The sequence below is a fragment of the Sphaerodactylus townsendi genome, linkage group LG16 (genome assembly GCF_021028975.2).
Source record: "Sphaerodactylus townsendi isolate TG3544 linkage group LG16, MPM_Stown_v2.3, whole genome shotgun sequence".
In the NCBI taxonomy this organism is placed as follows: domain Eukaryota; kingdom Metazoa; phylum Chordata; class Lepidosauria; order Squamata; family Sphaerodactylidae; genus Sphaerodactylus; species Sphaerodactylus townsendi.
The window spans coordinates 24,514,608-24,536,037 of record NC_059440.1 but is presented as its reverse complement, the minus strand read 5'-3'; the positions used below and the strand labels follow the sequence as shown (position 1 = coordinate 24,536,037).

The 21,430-nt window shown below is 53.9% G+C and overlaps 1 protein-coding gene across 3 annotated transcripts in view; it reads left to right on the top strand.

The window, feature by feature from the left end:
* TP73 (tumor protein p73) overlaps positions 1 to 21,430 on the top strand; it is a 68,066-nt gene that overhangs the window by 26,364 nt on the left and 20,272 nt on the right. For all 3 annotated transcript variants that reach the window (XM_048519449.1, XM_048519450.1, XM_048519451.1), the window contains one exon: positions 4,102 to 4,347. In XM_048519449.1, coding sequence (XP_048375406.1) covers positions 4,102 to 4,347 — 246 coding nt within the window. The remainder of the gene's footprint in view (positions 1 to 4,101; positions 4,348 to 21,430) is intronic.

Sequence of the window (21,430 nt, the reverse complement as noted above, 5' to 3'; positions counted from 1 at the left end):
TCAATTGTAGAATTTTGTAGAAGGTTGGAATAAGTGTTAAAAATTCTGCCAAAAAGATTTCTGAGCAACCTAGGGCCAGTCACTCCCTCTCTACCTTATCGTCATGGGGATGAGTCGGAGAAAGGAAGAGTCATGTTCATCATCTAGAGGTCCCTGGAGAAAGGGCAGGCTCAAAACATGATCGACAGGTAGACAGCACAAGGGGATGTGGAAGGTCTTGTATAGTCCAATCTTGTCAGATCTCAGAAGCTAAGCAGGTTTGGTACTTATATGGGAGACTGCTCAGGAAGACTCTGCAGAGAAAGGCAATGGCAAACCACCTCAGCTTCTTGCTTGACCGAAAGGCTATATGCTGAGACACCCATAGAATCCGTTTGCAATTTGATGATATATATCGCACAGGTAGCCTAAGTTTGTCCTGGAATTTGATTGGGAGAAAGCATTGATATCAGAATCGAAACCTTAAATACACTGCAAAGATCTGCCGATGGCACAAGTTTCCCTCATTTGGTTACACAGCTATGAAACGAACACTTCAAATATTTCCTCATGTTCTGTGTTCTGCTGCTTTAACTGGCCAAGCTGTTTTGGACTACTTCAAGCGATCAACACCCGACTGGGGAAGAGGCAAAAATATTGGGTGTGGGCCTTAATCAGTTAATCGGTGCAATAAATCAACTTTTGGGGAAAACAAGGATAAATTATTTGTTAGGGCAAGCATAGGATACATGGCAGACATAGCATTTTGCATTCCAGTTCAGCTCTGGAAACATTTTCCTGGGTTTTCTGTATTGGCACAGTTTCCAAAAGGAGGGTTCCCCCGCATTTTCTCTGCCTCAGTTTCTTTTTCAGGGTTTGGGGGGGGGGGCTTTTTTGGAGTTTTTATAAAATTGGAAATTGACATACGGATACACCATTATATCAGTTTGTCAATTACCAAACAAAAATCATTTTGAAAGCCACCTAGTGTCAGTGGCCACCTGGAGTCACTGGGGAAATGAAACAGAATGGATGTGAACGGCTTTTGGAAAAGCCAGACTTTCCTGACAACGAAGTTGTCATTCTGACTTCCCTGCAATCTTTCCGAAAATATCCAGATGGGGAAAGAAAAGCTAGGGGGGGGGGGTGCATGAAAGTACCATGTGTCATATGGATGCAGAAAAGAACCCGACAGCATCCACGCTGGGGCAAAAACTCCCATTTAAATGACCTCTGTCTTGCCCATTTCTTTTAAACTTAGCTATAGTGCCATAGGAAGTCCTCTGCAGTTACAAGCATACAGACACTTCGGCCCTTTCCGCACACGCAAAATAATGCGTTTTCAAACCACTTTCACAATTGTTTGCAAGTGGATTTTGCCATTCCGCACAGCTTCAAAGAGCACTGAAAGCAGTTTGAAAGTGCATTATTCTGCATGTGCGGAATGAGCCTTCGTAAATAGGTTTCTTTATCTTTTCTTTTTGTTCTGTGTATGTAAGGCTCAAAATCCAGCTACCCATTCTTGTCTCCCACCACAACCCCCCCCATTCTGATTGCTTTAGTTTCTGACTGCTTTGTTTTCTATGCCCTTGAGGTTTAGAGTGTGATGTAACTAGTGATGACCAAGACTGTTTATCAGATGTCAGTGTGGTTTCCCTGCAATTTTATCTAAGCCATAAATATCAGCCAGAGACTGGTGGCATGAGAGTCACCCTGCTCCCGTTTCCTGCCAAGCATTAGTTCCAGGGTGTAACTCAATCTTTCTAGTTTTCTTTCCAAAGGGAATAATTTCCAACTACCATGAACAGGGCTGTGACCTGGATAACCCAGGATCTCATCCAATCTCAGGCCCTTTCCCCACTCACCGTTTGCTGCGCGCTAATCTCGCCGAGTAGCGTGGGGTCCACCTGCACTCCCCACTACAGGGGCGGCAACAACGCAGCAGCCCCGACTCTGCTGCTCTTGCGCCCCTTCAGCGCAGGTCATTCTGGCGCTGCTCAAAACGGCGCCTTTCGATGACCCCGCAAGGAGCGCGAGGCAGTGGGGAATGCCCAGGAACATGACCCTCGCGCTAAAAAGGTCTTGGACCAGACAATGCCGACGTCATTTTAAAAGTGGGGAAACGGCCTCAGAAGCTAAGCAAGGTCAGCCCTGGTTAGAACTTGGATGGGAAACCACCAAGGAATACCAAGGTCTTGTGGGTTTTCCGGGTTGTCTGGCCGTGTTCCAGTGACATTTTCTCCTGACGTTTCCCCTGCATCTGTGGCTGGCATCTTCAGAGGATCTTCTGAAGATGCCAGCCACAGGTGCGGGCGAAACGTCAGGAGCGAATGCTACTGGAACACGACCAGGCAACCAGGGAAACCCACAACACCCTAAAGCTATTTCTGCTTGTCTCTTGCCTTGGAAATCCTACAGGGCCACCATAAGCTACAACTTGATGACCCTTTTCACCACCAACTCCATGGACAGTAGGGACAAGGACTTAATCAAAGATGCTAACCACAGATGCAGAGAATCATGGTGCTGTGGTAGGCAAACCAGCAAGGTTAAGGTTTGTTCCAACATGGCACTGACTATTTACACGATCCCTCCCCAATGGTTTGCTGGATCTGTGAGAAGCCTTCCATCCATATGGTTTCACTTCCTGGTGTGCCATGGTTGTTAAAAGTCCCTGGCATAGCTTGTAAACACATCAGAATGTCAGACAACGCAGGCAAAGCTCTGTACACATATCCAGAGGTTTCCCCCAGAAATCTGTCAGAAAACAAACACTCTTTCTTTCCATGGGAACTGTTGTGTTACAAGCTTGTGTTTTGACACATTCCTAGGCAGGACAAGACTGGGTCACAAATAGGGTGGCCCCACCCCTGTTGTCAAGCTACAGGTCCACATGTTTCATTCTTAACATCTAGTCTGGTCCTTGCTCCAAAGATAATGTGCATCAAATGACTCAGGCCCCTTCCGCACATGCAGAATAATGCACTTTCAATCCACTTTCAAGGCACTTTGCAGCTGGATTTTACTGTGTGGAAGAGCAAATTCCACTTGCAAACAATTGTGGAAGTGGATTGAAAGTGCATTATTCTGCATGTGTGGAAGGGGCCTCAGTTTACACAAATAAGAGCAGCTGGGATAGATCAAACCTGTCATCTGTCTAGTCCCTTGGTGGCGAACCTTTGGCACTCCGAATGTTATGGACTACAATTCCCATCAGCCCCTGCCAGCCTGGCCAATTGGCAGGGGCTGATGGGAATTGTAGTCCATAACATCTGGAGTGCCAAAGGTTCGCCACCACTGGTCTAGTCCTACATACCATTTCACATAGTGGCCAGTCCGATGTTCCTGACTGGCCTAGAAACCTGGTTGGAGGTAATAAAACCTTCCTGAATTGTTGCCTTCTCCCCAGCACTGGCATTCACAAGATTACTGCTCCTGAACATGGAGGTTCCATTTAACAGATCTCCATGGGTAGCCTTCTCCTCCACAAAATTCTCCCGGCCTCTTTTAATGCAATCTCTTCTTGAGCACATTGCCTCATAGCATGGTAGAGTTGGAAGAGGCCACAAGGGCCATCAAGTCCACCTCCCTGCCTCAAAGGAGTCTGGATCGGGGCCTAGATCTCAACTCATTCATCCAACTCACACTGAGCCTGGCTGCTCAGGCAAATCCCTTTGAGTCTCCTCAAGAGAGCGCCTGTCTTGTTTTTCCCATCCTGGCTAAATCTGGGCCTTTGCCCACTTGACTTGTCTCCATCCTGGATCAAGCTTAGGAATGAAGGCCGTCTCCTTCCCTTGTTGACAAGCGGGGACTTGTTTCAACAAATAAACACCCCAAAAAAAAAGCTAAAAGGAGAAGACCAGGTGGGGGGCGGGGGAGGCTTTTTGACCAAATGCGGAGGGTGCAAAGAAACCAAGGAGGAGTTCTCTGCCTTTCCCCCCCTCTGCTGGTTTCGCAAGTGATTCTGCCCCTGGAAGATGCCTGTAACCAGACACCTGGGCAAGTTTGGGAGAAGAGGGGACTGCTGTTTCCATGCCTTGAAACAACCAGTGTTGCTTTTTTCCTCTCCGTCTCTCCATCTCTCTCCCCCTCTTTCCCTCCTCCCCGTTTCCCTTCCTCCAGTCCCAGTTCAATTTGCTGAATAACAGTATGGATCGGAGCACTGACAGCCGAGCCGCCTCCTCCAGCCCCTATAGCTCGGAGCACGCCTCCAACGTCCCGACGCTCTCGCCCTATTCTCAGCCCAGCTCCACCTTTGACACCATGTCCCCAGCGCCTGTCATCCCGTCCAACACCGACTACCCTGGCCCGCACCACTTCGAAGTGACCTTCCAGCAGTCCAGCACTGCCAAGTCGGCCACCTGGACGGTAAGTTGCATGTCTCTTTCGCTCCTTTGGGGAAGGAGGTGTCCCTGAAGGCATGGCCAAACACTAGCTCTTTAGAAGCTGGGGATCTGTCCCTTTCTAGCCAGGTGTTCCCTTGCAGGGACTGTGCGGGTTGATTTGATGCTGTTTCCTCCCCTGGTTTATCAAGGAAGTTTGGGACAGGGAAATGTGTCTGGATTTCTTGGCCTGATTTTCTCTCAAAGTGAATTTAGCAGAAAGTAGACTTGCGGAACTCAGTTCTCCCTCTGATTTAAGAGGCACCAATGCAATAGGAGTACACCCAAGAAGCCGGCTGTGATTTCTTATTGCAGCTCTAAAAGAAAGGTGTGTTGAAACCCACTTTGTCAAATGCATGAAGTGTTAATCTCGGTCGGCAGACAGAGGTATCAGGAGGACAAGCAACAGAGAGGGAAGAAGTACAAAGAAAAGTCATAAAGCAATGCCTTGCAGTATCTAACCTCACATGGCAATAACTCTTCTCCGCACATGAAAACTTGTGACAAATCTAATAGTACTGGTATTTTAAAATGCTACAAGACTGTATTTTTTTCCTCAGTATGATAAGTTAATGGTACACTTCTTTAACTCATGAGATATTTCTTTTTTCTAGCAACCTCTCTATTAATTTGTGGATTACAGTTTTATCCAAGCACCTATTTTATTTTCACAACAACCTTGTGAGGTCGGTTAGGCGTGGGAGAGAGGATCACCTAAAATCTGAGTCTGTCCGTTCCCGCTATACCCCATTATCTCTCCAATATATCTGTCTAATGAAAAGCTATTTCCACTGTTGTGTTACATGAATGTACTAGACCCACACAGAGCACTGGTTGGGCGGGCAGATGCCAGCTTGGTTTTTACTACCTTAAGCCAAGTTCTATGGGATAAAATATGAGCTGCAGCTCTGGGTGCCAGGAAAATTTACTTCTCAAACTACTACTACTACTACTACTACTACTACTACTTTCTGCTATACGCTTCTTCTTCTTCTTCTTCTTCTTCTTCTTCTTCTTCTTCTTCTTCTTCTTCTTCTTCTTCTTCTTCTTCTTCTTCTTCTTCTTCTTCCACCAGACACTAGAATGGTCAAGAGCAGGGCATGTGCTTTCAGTCTTTTACTCAGTGGTGTCCTGGGATAGACTCCTTTGCTTTCTCTGTTAGTAAACAGTGCATGATGCCCAGAGCCATGCAGAATTACAACAAACAACATGCAGCACTTACCTTCACACGCCACAATGTGGGCATCACAAGGGGCAGGGGAAAGTGTGAGCCTCTGATCCCCACTGCCATCCCCATTTCAGCACCCTTTTGCCCTTCGTTTCCCAGTGGGTCCTTCCCACCACACAAAGTCTGCCCCATATGCTGGACTGAGCCACTCAACCTACGCCAGCGGGGATTCTGCAGAGCATCTCAGCTGTCCTAAAATAGGACATTTTGCTCGACGTTGTGAACTGCAGCTCCACTTTGCATTTATTTCTTGGGGCAAGCCAAAGGCCACGCTCAAAACCTCCTTAGGGAACCTGCCTGAAGCGTGGCTAAACATGGGTGGAGTCTTAGACTCGCACCCAAACCAAAGCCCTGTGCCTGTCTCCTTGGAAGTAAGAGCTGTTGCGTCCAATCTGGCTTTCTTCCAAATAATTATGGGCAGCAGAGCAGGCACGTCTCTGACCACAATCTTGCATGTGAAAAATCCCGCTGGTTTTTGAGGGACCGCAGAACGAGGGATGCCCCAACCATATATCTGTCTGAAGCCTGTTGGCGCCGTTAGGGCGCATTGCCCCTGACAAGTAACTGGGCAATGGCTTGGACGAAGTTGGACTTTATCACCAATAGCAGAACTGCTGTCTTCACTGACCCTGTGCAACTGGGCTCATTCTTCTAGGGTGCTTAGCTGCAATACAGCCATACTAAAATGCTGTAGGATTTTCTTTCAGATAAAAGAATGGTGGGGCAAAGCACCTCAAGACCGTCCCAGCAACCAGGGCTCTCTTGTGCATTTGTGCCTGAATCTAGTTTAGAATCTCGTTTGTCCCAGAAGCTCTCTGTTCATTTCCAAACGTCCATCTTGGAAAGGATGCGTCGTCTCTATGTAGCTTCACCAATGCCAAGGAGGGTCAACCCGCCAAAGTGTCCAGCAGGTTTGCTAGATCAAGCTGTGACACCAACATTGCAGCCATGTTGACAAAGGTCACAATTCTAATCTTGGGGCTCCTTCGAAACAACGGAGATCTGTTGTGGCACAAGCTTTTGTGGGCTAGACACGTTTGACAGAGCGGGCTCCCGGCGCGCACCCTGCTAGCAATTTGCAGACCTTTCTGGTGCCTCTTCTTGGTTTTTAGGATCAACAAGGTCTCCAAAGCTATTCCCCTGGAAAGTTTGCAGGGATCTTTGAGACGGATCTCTTTATTTCTGCCTAGAAGGGCTTGTGACCTAAGGCTCTTGTGCAAATAGGCAGTTGTTTTCAATCTCCCCCTCCCCAGTGCATGTGCAGACGCAAAGCACAGCAACATCTGGGTACATGGTAGGGTTGCCAGCTCTGGGCTGACAAATACCTGGAGATTTTGGGTATGGGCCTGGAGAGGGGAGGGACTGCAGCAGAGTATCACGCCACAGAGTGAACCCTCCAAAGCAGCCATTTTCTCCAGAGCAGCTGTTTTCTTCAGGGGAACTGATCTCTGACATCTGTAGAATCATAGAGTTGGAAGAGACCCCCAAGGGCCATCAAGTCCAACACCTTCCATGCAGGAATTACCATCAAAGCACTGCTGACAGATGGCCATTCAGCCTCTGTTTAAAGACCTCCAAAGGAGACTCCACCACACTCTGAGGTAGTGCATTCCACTGTCAAACAGCCCTGACTGTCAGAATGTTTTTCCTGATATTTAGGTAGAATCTCTTTTCCATCACCTTGAATCCATTGCTCCTGGTCCTAATCTCTGGAGCAGCACAAAACAAGTTTGCTCCATCACCATACATATAGACCAGTACTTCTGGGACATCTCCAGCCACCACCTGGAGACTGGCAACCTGATAGCATGATACCCTGCACAGTGGTGTAGAGCAGGTGTACTCTAGTCTGGAGGAACCGGGTTGGATTATAACTCATACTTTCAGGCTGTGGAGACATACCAAATTCAGATTGTACCGTAACGCTCCAACACATGCCAGCTGGGTGACCTTGGGCTAGTCACAGTTCCTCTGAGCTCTCTTAGCCTCACAGGGTGTTTGTTGTGAGGGGGAAGGAGTTTATAAGCCCCTACAGGAGAGAAAGGGGGGATATAAATCCTTCTTCTTTACTAGCAGATGCCTGGGGCAAGCAATGTGAGCTGGCCATCTTCATTTTGCTCTGCTTGCTATCTTCCTGGAAACATTGGATGGTTTTGCTGATTAGATATCCTACTCCAGTTCTTCTTTTACCTCCAAAAATCCATACATGAATGCCTTCTCTGAACATGCATGGGGAAAACCTGTTGTAGATTCCACGGCCCATTTTCCACAGCCCAGCACACCTTCAATGGTGCTTTCAAGAGTAGAATTTTCTAGGATATTGCTTAAGTCTAGTGACAACTTCCCTGACCCGGACCAAATCCCAGCCTCAGATCAGTCTCCCCCACACCCAAGAGTTCATTCAAAAGAAGAGGATAAGTTTTCACTCAGAACCACTGGCTCTTTCTCCTCTTATCTACTTGATAAAACTTCGGACTTGTAGTAAAAACCCTTGATAAAACAGCTATGAGCGAGAGACACATTGACTGTGTACAAAACATGACGGAAGTGAAACCAGCTCATTTGAGATTGCACATCAAAGGGGTTTTGCAGTTTCCATTTTAAAGTCCCCATGAATACCCTTACCCTCCAGTCTGCGTTGATAAGGGTCAGAGGTCCACAGAAATGCCTTGAGATTGACTCAGAGATTTACACCGTGGATGGTAGCCTGCCAAGAAAGCACACAGATAATTTGAATTGGTTAAGAAATTCTGATTCTGCAAGTTTTCATTGAGTTCTCCCTTTGAAGTTTCTTGATAAAGTATGGTTTGCGGAGTCCAAGAACACATCCCTGAATCTTCTGGGCTCTCTACTCTCTATCTTCCCTCTTCTGCCGGGCACAGCATGCCGAGATTGAAGAGCTACAAGTTGGAAAAGACTTGACGGCACTTGACACACACATAATTTGTTGTGCTCCCCGGCTTCACAATTTCAACAAGTCATTGTGTGATTTTGGTTTAGACATCACCAGGCTGCTGGTGGTGGAAAATGCTGTCAAATCACAACTTATGGAGACCGTGTAGGGTTTTCAGGGAAAGAGACGGATTCTAGACCAGAATTGAATGCAGTTGGGAAACGGTAGTTTAGATAGACTCTGAAGAGAGCCAGCAACCCTCAATCTGAACAGGTGACCTTATAACAGATGAATAAATAGAATTTATTTGCCTAACATCTCTCAGGAACTGCACAAGGTCACCAAAGATTAGCCGTGACTTGACAGCATGTTCTACCACCACGGACTTCCCAGCTAAAATAAATGCAGCCAATTTTCCAGCGAGTTTTATTCAACTGTTTTCAAGTGCTGTTGGAAAGTGTGGTCAAGTTAGCAACATGGTGACCCCTTTGGGGGGGGGAGTAGTAGTAGTAGTTTTGATTTATATCCCCCCATTCTCTCCCGTAAGGAGACTCAAAGGGGCTTAAAATCTCCTTCCCCTTCCCCCCACAACAAACACCCTATCAGGTGGGTGGGGCTGAGAGAGCTCTGAAGAACTGTGACTAGCCCAAGGTCATCCAGCTGGCATGTGTTGGAGTGCACAAGCTAATCTGGTTGCCCAGGTAAGCCTCCACAGCTCAAGTGGCAGAGCAGGGAATCAAACCCACTTCTCCAGATTAGAGCACACCTGCTCTTAACCACTACGCCACACTGGCTCTAACAGGCAAACAGAAGAGGATTGCCATTGCCTAGTTCTGTGTCTCTAACTTGCTGGCGGTCTCCCATCCAAGCACTAACCAGGGTGGACCCTGCTTAGCTTCCAAGATCTGATGAGATCAGGCTAGCCTGGGCCACCCAGGTCCCAACATGGCAACCGGTTGTTTAGTGACTGAAGCTGTTCTCATCACTTATCACCATGCAGGGAAAACTTTTACTTGCTATATTTGGGGGCATTCAGTTGATCTTGAAGGTACTGAAATGGAGCCTGAAAAAGAAGTAATAACCCTTGTTGTAGGACTGGAATAGATGGAAGAAAAACCCCTTTCCTTGACAACTTCTGTGAGCTAATTTTTTTTTAAAAAAATAATGGTTAGGTTCCAGCATAGTGTAGTGCCGTGTTGGCGAACCTTTGGCACTCCAGATGTTATGGACTACAATTCCCATCAGCCCCTGCCAGCATGGCCAATTGGTCATGCTGGCCCCCCCCCCCCCCCCGCCCACCCCCCACCCCCACCTCACGCCCCCCACCCCCCCACCTCCCCCCCCCACCCCCCCCCCCCCTCCTCCCCCCCCCCCCCCACCCCCACACCCCCCCACCCCCCCCCCCCCCCCCCCCCCCCCCCCCCCACCCCCCCCCCCGCCCCCCCCCCCCCCCCCCCCCCCCCCCCCCCCCCCCCCCCCCCCCCCACCCCCCCCCCCCCCCCCCCACCCCCCCCCCCCCCCACCCCCCCCCCCCCCCACCCCCCCCCCCCCCCACCCCCCCCCCCCCCCACCCCCCCCCCCCCCCACCCCCCCCCCCCCCCACCCCCCCCCCCCCCCACCCCCCCCCCCCCCCACCCCCCCCCCCCCCCACCCCCCCCCCCCCCCACCCCCCCCCCCCCCCACCCCCCCCCCCCCCCACCCCCCCCCCCCCCCACCCCCCCCCCCCCCCACCCCCCCCCCCCCCCACCCCCCCCCCCCCCCACCCCCCCCCCCCCCCACCCCCCCCCCCCCCCACCCCCCCCCCCCCCCACCCCCCCCCCCCCCCACCCCCCCCCCCCCCCACCCCCCCCCCCCCCCACCCCCCCCCCCCCCCACCCCCCCCCCCCCCCACCCCCCCCCCCCCCCACCCCCCCCCCCCCCCACCCCCCCCCCCCCCCACCCCCCCCCCCCCCCACCCCCCCCCCCCCCCACCCCCCCCCCCCCCCACCCCCCCCCCCCCCCACCCCCCCCCCCCCCCACCCCCCCCCCCCCCCACCCCCCCCCCCCCCCACCCCCCCCCCCCCCCACCCCCCCCCCCCCCCACCCCCCCCCCCCCCCACCCCCCCCCCCCCCCACCCCCCCCCCCCCCCACCCCCCCCCCCCCCCACCCCCCCCCCCCCCCACCCCCCCCCCCCCCCACCCCCCCCCCCCCCCACCCCCCCCCCCCCCCACCCCCCCCCCCCCCCACCCCCCCCCCCCCCCACCCCCCCCCCCCCCCACCCCCCCCCCCCCCCACCCCCCCCCCCCCCCACCCCCCCCCCCCCCCACCCCCCCCCCCCCCCACCCCCCCCCCCCCCCACCCCCCCCCCCCCCCACCCCCCCCCCCCCCCACCCCCCCCCCCCCCCACCCCCCCCCCCCCCCACCCCCCCCCCCCCCCACCCCCCCCCCCCCCCACCCCCCCCCCCCCCCACCCCCCCCCCCCCCCACCCCCCCCCCCCCCCACCCCCCCCCCCCCCCACCCCCCCCCCCCCCCACCCCCCCCCCCCCCCACCCCCCCCCCCCCCCACCCCCCCCCCCCCCCACCCCCCCCCCCCCCCACCCCCCCCCCCCCCCACCCCCCCCCCCCCCCACCCCCCCCCCCCCCCACCCCCCCCCCCCCCCACCCCCCCCCCCCCCCACCCCCCCCCCCCCCCACCCCCCCCCCCCCCCACCCCCCCCCCCCCCCACCCCCCCCCCCCCCCACCCCCCCCCCCCCCCACCCCCCCCCCCCCCCACCCCCCCCCCCCCCCACCCCCCCCCCCCCCCACCCCCCCCCCCCCCCACCCCCCCCCCCCCCCACCCCCCCCCCCCCCCACCCCCCCCCCCCCCCACCCCCCCCCCCCCCCACCCCCCCCCCCCCCCACCCCCCCCCCCCCCCACCCCCCCCCCCCCCCACCCCCCCCCCCCCCCACCCCCCCCCCCCCCCACCCCCCCCCCCCCCCACCCCCCCCCCCCCCCACCCCCCCCCCCCCCCACCCCCCCCCCCCCCCACCCCCCCCCCCCCCCACCCCCCCCCCCCCCCACCCCCCCCCCCCCCCACCCCCCCCCCCCCCCACCCCCCCCCCCCCCCACCCCCCCCCCCCCCCACCCCCCCCCCCCCCCACCCCCCCCCCCCCCCACCCCCCCCCCCCCCCACCCCCCCCCCCCCCCACCCCCCCCCCCCCCCACCCCCCCCCCCCCCCACCCCCCCCCCCCCCCACCCCCCCCCCCCCCCACCCCCCCCCCCCCCCACCCCCCCCCCCCCCCACCCCCCCCCCCCCCCACCCCCCCCCCCCCCCACCCCCCCCCCCCCCCACCCCCCCCCCCCCCCACCCCCCCCCCCCCCCACCCCCCCCCCCCCCCACCCCCCCCCCCCCCCACCCCCCCCCCCCCCCACCCCCCCCCCCCCCCACCCCCCCCCCCCCCCACCCCCCCCCCCCCCCACCCCCCCCCCCCCCCACCCCCCCCCCCCCCCACCCCCCCCCCCCCCCACCCCCCCCCCCCCCCACCCCCCCCCCCCCCCACCCCCCCCCCCCCCCACCCCCCCCCCCCCCCACCCCCCCCCCCCCCCACCCCCCCCCCCCCCCACCCCCCCCCCCCCCCACCCCCCCCCCCCCCCACCCCCCCCCCCCCCCACCCCCCCCCCCCCCCACCCCCCCCCCCCCCCACCCCCCCCCCCCCCCACCCCCCCCCCCCCCCACCCCCCCCCCCCCCCACCCCCCCCCCCCCCCACCCCCCCCCCCCCCCACCCCCCCCCCCCCCCACCCCCCCCCCCCCCCACCCCCCCCCCCCCCCACCCCCCCCCCCCCCCACCCCCCCCCCCCCCCACCCCCCCCCCCCCCCACCCCCCCCCCCCCCCACCCCCCCCCCCCCCCACCCCCCCCCCCCCCCACCCCCCCCCCCCCCCACCCCCCCCCCCCCCCACCCCCCCCCCCCCCCACCCCCCCCCCCCCCCACCCCCCCCCCCCCCCACCCCCCCCCCCCCCCACCCCCCCCCCCCCCCACCCCCCCCCCCCCCCACCCCCCCCCCCCCCCACCCCCCCCCCCCCCCACCCCCCCCCCCCCCCACCCCCCCCCCCCCCCACCCCCCCCCCCCCCCACCCCCCCCCCCCCCCACCCCCCCCCCCCCCCACCCCCCCCCCCCCCCACCCCCCCCCCCCCCCACCCCCCCCCCCCCCCACCCCCCCCCCCCCCCACCCCCCCCCCCCCCCACCCCCCCCCCCCCCCACCCCCCCCCCCCCCCACCCCCCCCCCCCCCCACCCCCCCCCCCCCCCACCCCCCCAGGAGTGCCCCAGAAGGCAAAAGGCAGCGCAGGAGGCTGCCGCACTGCCTTCTGGGGCGCTCCCCTGTGACAGGGCGGGAAACAGGGTTTTGGCAGTGTGGCAGCCTCCTGCACTGCTGCACTGCCTTCTGGGGTGCTCCCGTTTCTCGCCCTGTCACAGGGGAGCACCCCAGAAGGCAGTGCGCTCCTGCAGCTGTGCGCGCGCATGCGCACGTGCGCCCCACTTAAAAAAGCTAAAAATCTGGTCACCTTAAGAATAATGCACTTTTCAATCCTTTGAAAGTGGATTTTGCTATTCTGCACAGCTACAAAGTGCATTGAAAATGGACTGAAAGTTCATTATTCTGCATGTGCCTTTCTCTTCCTCTGCTGTGTCCTCACCATCACCCTGTGAGGTAGGTCAGGCTGATTGGTCTAAGGTGAGCATCACAGCCAGTCCAGGACTCTGATAGGCTTGCCAATCTCCAGGCAGGGCCTGGAGGTCTCCTGGAATTACAGTTGATCTCCAGTTGGCAGAGATAACTTCTCCTGGAGCAAGTGGCTACTTTAGGTGGTGGACTCTATGGCACTAGACCCTGATGAGGTCTTTCCTCATGTTTCAACACCAAACCTCCAGGAATTTCCCAACCCAGAGTTGGCAACCTTAAACACTCCAATCACTACACAGTGATTAGTCCAAGATGCTGGATCTTTCCTTGCAACACTAGAGCCAAATGAAGGTGCCAACACTGAGCCGGGCTGCTGTGCCTAAACCAGGCTGGGGCTGTGGGTGGGCATAGAGACCAAAGTGGATACTGTCTATGCTAAGGTCTTTGGGGCTAGAGGCTGAAGTGGTGAGGGGGAACTTGAGCCTTCTGAGGATGGGCACTCAATGAGCCCCCTCTTACAGTTCTCGAGACCCCACTGGGATTCTACCTGCCTGCCTAAAGAGGGGTACATGAGAGGCTAGAATGAAACCCACAGTGAGGAATCGCATCTCTGGCGTTTCTTAGAAGACCTCAGTGAAAGGGAATCGAGCAACTGTTGAGTTAAGGTCACTTTCTCTAAGAGGGTGAAAGAAAGCCAGGGTTTCTTCCTGACTGTCATGCAGGCTGTTTTGTTTTTACAAGCCAATCCCCAAATCTTGTTCTGCCTGCCAATCATAGGCCAATACAAAACTGGCCAATCCCAGAGCCTCATACTGCACGCCAATATCAGACCGATCTAAAACAGTCCAATCTCATACTGTCTGCAAAGCCAATTACAGACCAACACATAACAAGCCAATCTCAAAGTTTCATACTGCCTGCAAATCACAGGTGAATCCCACATACTGCCTTCAGGTAACTGGTCAGTCCCAAACTGGGCAGTCCCAAAGCCTCATCCTACCTGCCAATCATAAGCCAATCCCAAAGCTTCATACTGCCCACCAATCACAGATCTCATGATATACATCACAGACCTGTGCATCCATTGCTCTGTTATTCTGCCATTCTTCCAAGGAGCTCAAAATGCTCCCCTTCTCCATCATATCTTCACAATAACCTTTCGAGGTAGGTTAAGTTGAGCATATGACTGGCCCAAGGTTACCCTGAATCATAGCTAGGTGGGATTTTAAACCAGAGTCTCAGACCACAGCGATAAACTGGGGTTTTCTGGGTATAGCCAGACCCTGCCTAGGATTTAAGCCATGGCTGTTATCACCGCAAAGCAGCCTCTTTGGAACACAACAGATGATTTTAGGTCCCATAGGAGAATCTTCTGCTAAACTTCTGGATTTTCTTTGCTAGCGAGGATCAAAGGCTCAGCGGGGCCAGAAGAGGTTTATTCCATACCGTAGATGTACTCCCCCCCATCCACCCACCCCATGATTCATTTTCATAGTGGGTGAGAGGCCAGAAAAGGTTGGCTCTGGCACATGGCATGACAGAGCATGTCGGGAGCCCGCCAGCATGCGCAAACCTATCAGGCTGTCTGCATGCTGCAGTTGCCCGAACGTGCCAGAGCCGGGAGCCGGATCGCAGCTGCTGTCTTTCTTTCGTGCCCCCCTTACCACGCCAGCCAGCTGGTAACTGATAGATAATTAATATTTTTCTCAAGTCCAAATTCAGCATCGGCAAGCAGAGCGGCCACCGTCTCCCTCCGAAGAAACACTCGGATGCTGGAAGTGTGAATAGACCCTTTGGCCTCCTGGTGCTTGCAAACTGCAGAGGAGACTTGCACACTGGAGAGAGAAATCTTGAGTCTCCTCTGAAGGCAAGAAAGAGAGGGGAAAAAGTAACATCTTCTGAATGACAGTGCCAGATTTAGATGAAGAAGAGAAGAAGATTTATATCCCACCTTTCTCACCTGTAAGGAGACTCAAGGTGGCTTACAAGTTCCTTTCCCCTCATCTCCCCACAACATACACCTTCAGGTGGGGCTGAAAGAATTCTGAGAAAACTGTGACTAGCCTAGGGTCACCCAGCAGGAATGTAGGATTTTTCTCCTTGGGGCTCAGGGTGGTACTCTTGGTTCTCCCTTTGCCAATGTGTCTTCACAACAACTCTATAAATCAGACTTGGCTGAGAAAGCTTGGCATACTCAAGCTTCATGAGTCTGTGGCAATCAGAACTCAAGTCTCTGAGATCCAAGACTGACACCCTTATGCATGCAGTACTTCCCTCAATACTGTTTGCTCCGTAGGGGAGTCTCCCCGTGCCTCTTTGTTTATACATGAGGAAGTACCCTGCTGATTCCTCTAGACCCAGCTGCCATTTTGCCTGCCCCTTGCTTCTGGGTATGGAGGTTGTTTGCGGCCTGTTTTTTTTTTTTTTTTTGAAGTTGTTTTAAAGGTCTGTCGCTTTAAAGATCTGTTGCAGTGGTGGGATCCAAAATTTTTAGTAACAGGTTCCCATGGTGGTGGGATTCAAACTGTGGCGTAGCGCCAATGGGGCTGGGCGGGGCACGACGGGGGCGTGGCTGGGCATTCTGGGGGTGGGGCATTCCTGGGCGGGGCTGTGGCAAGGACGCAGCTGCTGCGTCGGTCCTTGGGCGGGAAACGAATGCATGCAGGCGCAGGCTGCCACGCACGCCGGTGCACCTCCTGCTAGACTGCTTCAAGTTCTGCGCGCTACTGCTGAGAGGAGGGGCGTAACTAAGGCAAAAATCAGGTGGCAAAATCACCAATTAGTAACCCCCTCTTGGCACACACAAATAATTAGTAACCTACTCTCGGGAACCTGTGAAAACCTGCTGGATCCCACCTCTGATCTGTTGCTTCTGCAATAGCCAAAAGTGACAAAATGTTTTTTTTTTTAAAGATTCTCCATTGATCCCCTGGAAATGGAGGAACTACTCTTGCATGGGTGGGGGAAAGCGGGGAAGAAAAACCAGTGGAAGCCAAATGCACACTGGTCAGCTTTGCTTTCCCTGCGCAGGCAAGGAAAAAGTCATACATTACCAAATTGCGCAAACTGCAAGGATTATCTGATCTGTGGCACTGTGAGTTTGGTAGGGGGGCGGCGGGAAACATAGGCACAATCTGTCCCAGAGGGAATATACACTTACTGAGGGGAAAACCACACATGCACAAATAGCATAAAACCCTATTCTTCTTTTTCTTCTCTTTTGCTGGTGATTTGGAGTCATACAATCAGTTCAATTTGCTCAGGATTTTACCATCTTCCTGTATAGACTACAAGTGGAATCAGTATTCCATCTGTTCCTGGGATAATAACTGTGTTATCCTGCACCATGCATTATGCACTTTGGAAGAAGAAGAGGAGGAGGAGGAGGAGGAGGAGGAGGAGGAGGAGGAGGAGGAGGAGGAGGAGGAGGAAGAATAATTTGGATTTATACCCTGCCTTTCTCTTCTATACGGAGTCTCAAAGCAACTTACAAACTGTTTCCCTCCCTCTCCCTACAACAGACCCCCTGAAGTATACCCCACTTTTCTCTACCATAAGGAGGCTTACAAGGGAAAGGTGGAGTATAAATCCTCATGAGCAGCAGTGGCGTAGGAGGTTAAGAGCTCATGTATCTAATCTGGAGGAACCGGGTTTGATTCCCACCTCTGCCTCCTGAGCTGTGGAGGCTTATCTGGAGAATTCAGATTAGCCTGTACACACCCACACATGCCAGCTGGGTGACCTTGGGCAAGTCGCAGCTTCTTGGAGCTCTCTCAGCCTCACCTACCTCACAGGGTGTTTGTTGTGAGGGGGGAAGGGCAAGGAGATTGTCAGCCCCTTTGAGTCTCCTGCAAGAGAGAAAGGGGGGATATAAATCCAAACTCCTCCTCCTCCTCCTCCTCCTCCTCCTCCTCCTCCTTCTTCTTCTTCTTCTTCTTCTTCTTCTTCTTCTTCTTCTTCTTCCACAACCTCTTCTTCTTTAGGGTGAATTGTTCTATTTATTAATTCGTTTAAACTGAGCTGTTTGTCACTTTGCTGCCTTCATTAGGACAGTGTTTTTTGCCAGGCTGTTTCCTTGACATCTTTTGTCCTACCGTTTTTACTCTGACACAGCGGAATGGAGCGTATTAAGCAGCGTTTGGGGACTTTTCACATGGGAGAGATCTTTCCTACAAATACCCTTTCCCTCAAGGTTATTGCGCAGGGGAATATCACCACTAGGTTTCGCCTTGAGGAGCCTTCAGGCCTGAGAGACATCAGTCGCTTTTGCACTAATCTGATTGGCACCTCAGGTCTATTTGCATGGCTAGCAACCAACCTGGTTCCCCATAAGGAAAGACCATGAAGCTAAGGGTCAGACGGGAATGGGAACATACAAAGGTGAGTGAGTGACCATGAGCATAGCTAAAAAGATGTTGAAACAACAGTGCAAAGCAGAAGTCGAGGAAGCAAAGGGTCTTGAAACCCATCCTCTTCTCATGGGGCAAGTCTTCCCCACATCTCTATTCAATCCTGTTGCTCTTTGATGGGGGGGAGCAGAAACTTTCAGTAGGCGTGCGTTCCTGTCTCCCAGGATCCGTCCTAACAGATTTGGCCAAGCTGGTTAACGGTATTTGCGGTTTGCAAGATCCTACATGTCCAAGGGAAATGACAGACACGTTATTATCACCTCTCCGCAGCTCTCTGCCCAAACCTGCCCGGGGAAGGGGTTTCAGCAGCTGCTAGCTTGTGCAGCACAAAGAAATTAGCAGCCCGGGGCCCTGTTCTTTTCCCCCCTCGTCTTGCTCCCTCTTTCCAACTAGCGGCTTTCTCGGGATCCATTGACGGCAGCCCTGAACACGTCTGGAGCAGAGAACTAATGAGGGGAGTGGAATGCAAGAGAAGAAGAAAAAGAAAAGGAGGGGCAGATAGGGAACGAGGGGGGGGGAGTCATAGTTGGGCAAATCGTTTCCTTCAAGAAAGCAGGAAGGAGAACCCTCCCTGTGCGGAGCAAGTCTAGACAATTCTGTGTCAAGAGCTGGGGATAAATAAGATTTTATCGGTTGGGATTTTGTTGGAACACATCCGCCTAGCGGTCCTGGAAGAGCAGGGAGATGAAGGGCATAGTTCAAGGATGTGTTCTTATGGGCAAGCGATGGCTCCAGTCTTCAGATTATTTCCTCCCCTCCTGAAAAATTACATCTCCGCATGACAGGGAAGTCCCAGCATGGTGTGGTGGTTAAGGTGTTGGACTAGGACCTTGGAAACCCAGGTTTGAATCCCCACTACACCATGGGATCTTGTTGGGTGACCTTGGGCCAGTCATAGACTCTCAACCATGATTGTGACTAGTATTTGGATGGGAAACCTACAAGAGGAAGAGTTTGGATTTCTACCCCACCTTTTCTCTCCTGTAAGGAGACTCAAGGGCCCCTTCTGCACACGCAAAATAATGCGTTTTCAAACCACTTTCACAACTGTTGGCAAGTGGATTTTGCCATTCCACACAGCTTCAAAGAGCACTGAAAGCAGTTTGAAAGTGCATTATTCTGCATGTGCAGAATGAGCCAAGGTGGCTGACAATCTCCTTTCCCTTCCTCTCCCCACACCTTGTGAGGTAGGTGGGGCTGAGAGAGTTCCGAAGAACTGTGACCAGCCCAAGGTCACCCAGCAGGAATGGAGGAGTGTGGAAACACATCTGGATCACCAGATAAGCCTCTGCCGCTCAGGTGGAGGAGTGGGGAATCAAACTCGGCTCTCCAGATTAGAAGGAATACCAGGGTACGCAGGCAACGGCAAACCAACTGTGAATGTCTTTTGCCTTGAAAACCCTACAGAGTCAACATAGGTCTGCTTGATGAGAAATGGCGACCTTAGGAAAAAAGTAGCAACACAGATGTGATGGATACCAGAGCAGGAGATGAACAGATCTGATTTGGGGGGACACAGCCTGAAACTGAGTTTTCTCATGCCAGTTGGAGCCACGCAACAGTAAATTTTCATGTGAAAGAACCATTTTTTGTTTTCATTACGAACACGACCCCTGACCAAAAAGACTGCTGGGCACCCTCTGTCGTGCCCAGGCTAAATGGAATATGAAAATATCTCTAAAATCATCAGAAACCATGAAATTTTGAGCAGTTAACCACCCACCCTTTGCCAGTCTTGCTACGGAAAGGAATACTGGAAGGAATGTCTTTTCTGTGAATCTTGTTTTTTTTTTAAAAAAAAAAAATTGACAACCTACACACACAAAAGAGACGTCTCCTCTTGAAAAGTTGCTATTTATTCTGGCAGTGGCTTTCATGCACTAGAATTCACACTGTAGATTTATCTTCAGTTGACAGATGTATCTGTATGTGTGTGAAGAATTGAGACGGGTGGGGAAACAAACCGTAAGGCCCAAAAACACCATAAAACGATAGCAGTACAGCCTTCGATGCAAAGCTCTGATGAACACAAGGCGAGCCCAGAGAGAGTTCATAAAAACAAGGCAAGCCCAGAGAGAGAGTTCATAAAAACAAGGCAAACACAGAGGGAGTTCATAAAAACAGGACGTGCCATTCGCACAATCCTCTTTTCTTGGCTACTCAAATTTACAACCTGTAGTAGGAGAAAAAAGACTCCTGTTTTCCTTTGAGCCCTAAGCATCCAGAATCAAACTCACTGATCAATTACACAGGGAAACACTACGGTCGCATTCCCTCGGTTGCATCTTAGTACCCAGACCACATTCCTTACAAGTCAAACCCCATTTCCCCCAAGTAGGCTCTTCAAGAAAGGATAGATCTTGCTAGCCAATGTCCCTGCCTCCTTCCTTCCTTCTCAGATTTCTTTTTTCGGTCAGAGTTCACTGTGCCAGTTTTATTGAACTCCGTTCAACAAATACCAGGGACAGCTCCTTTGACAAACAGCCAAAGGAATGAAACAAATGACAGATAGTCTACTGTAACATGTGTGAGTCTGTTTGATCCTTTGTCAATAGAACAGTGGAAATAGAAGAGCTCTGTGTGGGGTGGGGGGAAGGTCACTTAATTGATTAATAGATTAATCAACTTCAAACCTACAGATTTACTATAAAACGTGCCCTAGTTAACTGGAGAACATTGTTTCCCCAAATAAATGTTACTTATTTTTAAGATAACCCTGACCTGGATGGTTCTGGAGCAGCAGTGGTGTAGGAGGTTAAGAGCTCGTGTATCTAATCTGGAGGAACCGGGTTTGATTCCCAGCTCTGCCGCCTGAGCTGTGGAGGCTTATCTGGGGAATTCAGATTAGCCTGTACACTCCCACACATGCCAGCTGGGTGACCTTGAGCTAGTCACAGTTCTTCGGAGCTCTCTCAGCCCCACCCACCTCACAGGGTGTTTGCGGTTGGGGAGGGGGAAAGGGCAAGGAGATTGTAAGCCCCTTTGAGTCTCCTTATGGGAGAGAAAGGGGGAATATAAATGCAACTCTTCTTCTTCTTCTTCTTCTTCTTCTACTTCTTCTTCTTCTTCTTCTTCTTCTTCTTCTTCTTCTTCTTCTTCTTCTTCTTCTTCTTCTTCTTCTTCTTCTTCTTCTTCTTCTTCTTCTTCTTCTTCTTCTTCGTCTGGTAAGCCTGATCTTGTCAAATTGCAGAAGCTAAGGAGTTAGTCCCAGCTATGCAGAGGAATGCAGTGGCAAACCACCTCTATTAGTTTACTGCCTTGAAAACCCTATTGAATTGCCATAATTCAGCCATGAGTTGACCGCACTTCACATACACACACAACCAACCCCCCCACACACTTTGAACAGAAGAAAAGTTGGTTTTAATATCCTGTTCTTCTCTACCTTTAAGGAGTCACAAAGCAGCTTACAAATTTCTTCCCTTTGCCTCCCAACAACAGTAGGTGGAACTAAAAAAGTTCTGAGAGAACTGTGACTAGCCCAAGATCACCTAGCAGGTGGAGGAGTGGGGAATTTAACCTGGCTCTCCGGAGTCTTAAGTTAACCCACTAAGTATTTATACAAATGCAGAAGTCTTGTGCCATCTTAGAAGAGGCATCCTCCCATCATTCTCACACAGGAGGGAATGCCTCTTCCACAAAGATGCTCGCTATCACTTGCTTTGCTCACAGCCACGACAGATTTTAAGTGCTGTCTGAGAGGCATAATGGGGAAAGCATATCTCCAGAACTTAGGCCCCTTCCGCACATGCAGAATAATACACTTTCAATACACTTTCAAAACACTTTGAGGCTGGATTTTACTGGGTGGAATAGCGAAATCCAGTTGCAAACAATTGTGAAAGTGGGTTGAAAGTGAATTATTCTGCATGTGCCTAGGAGCCTTAGTC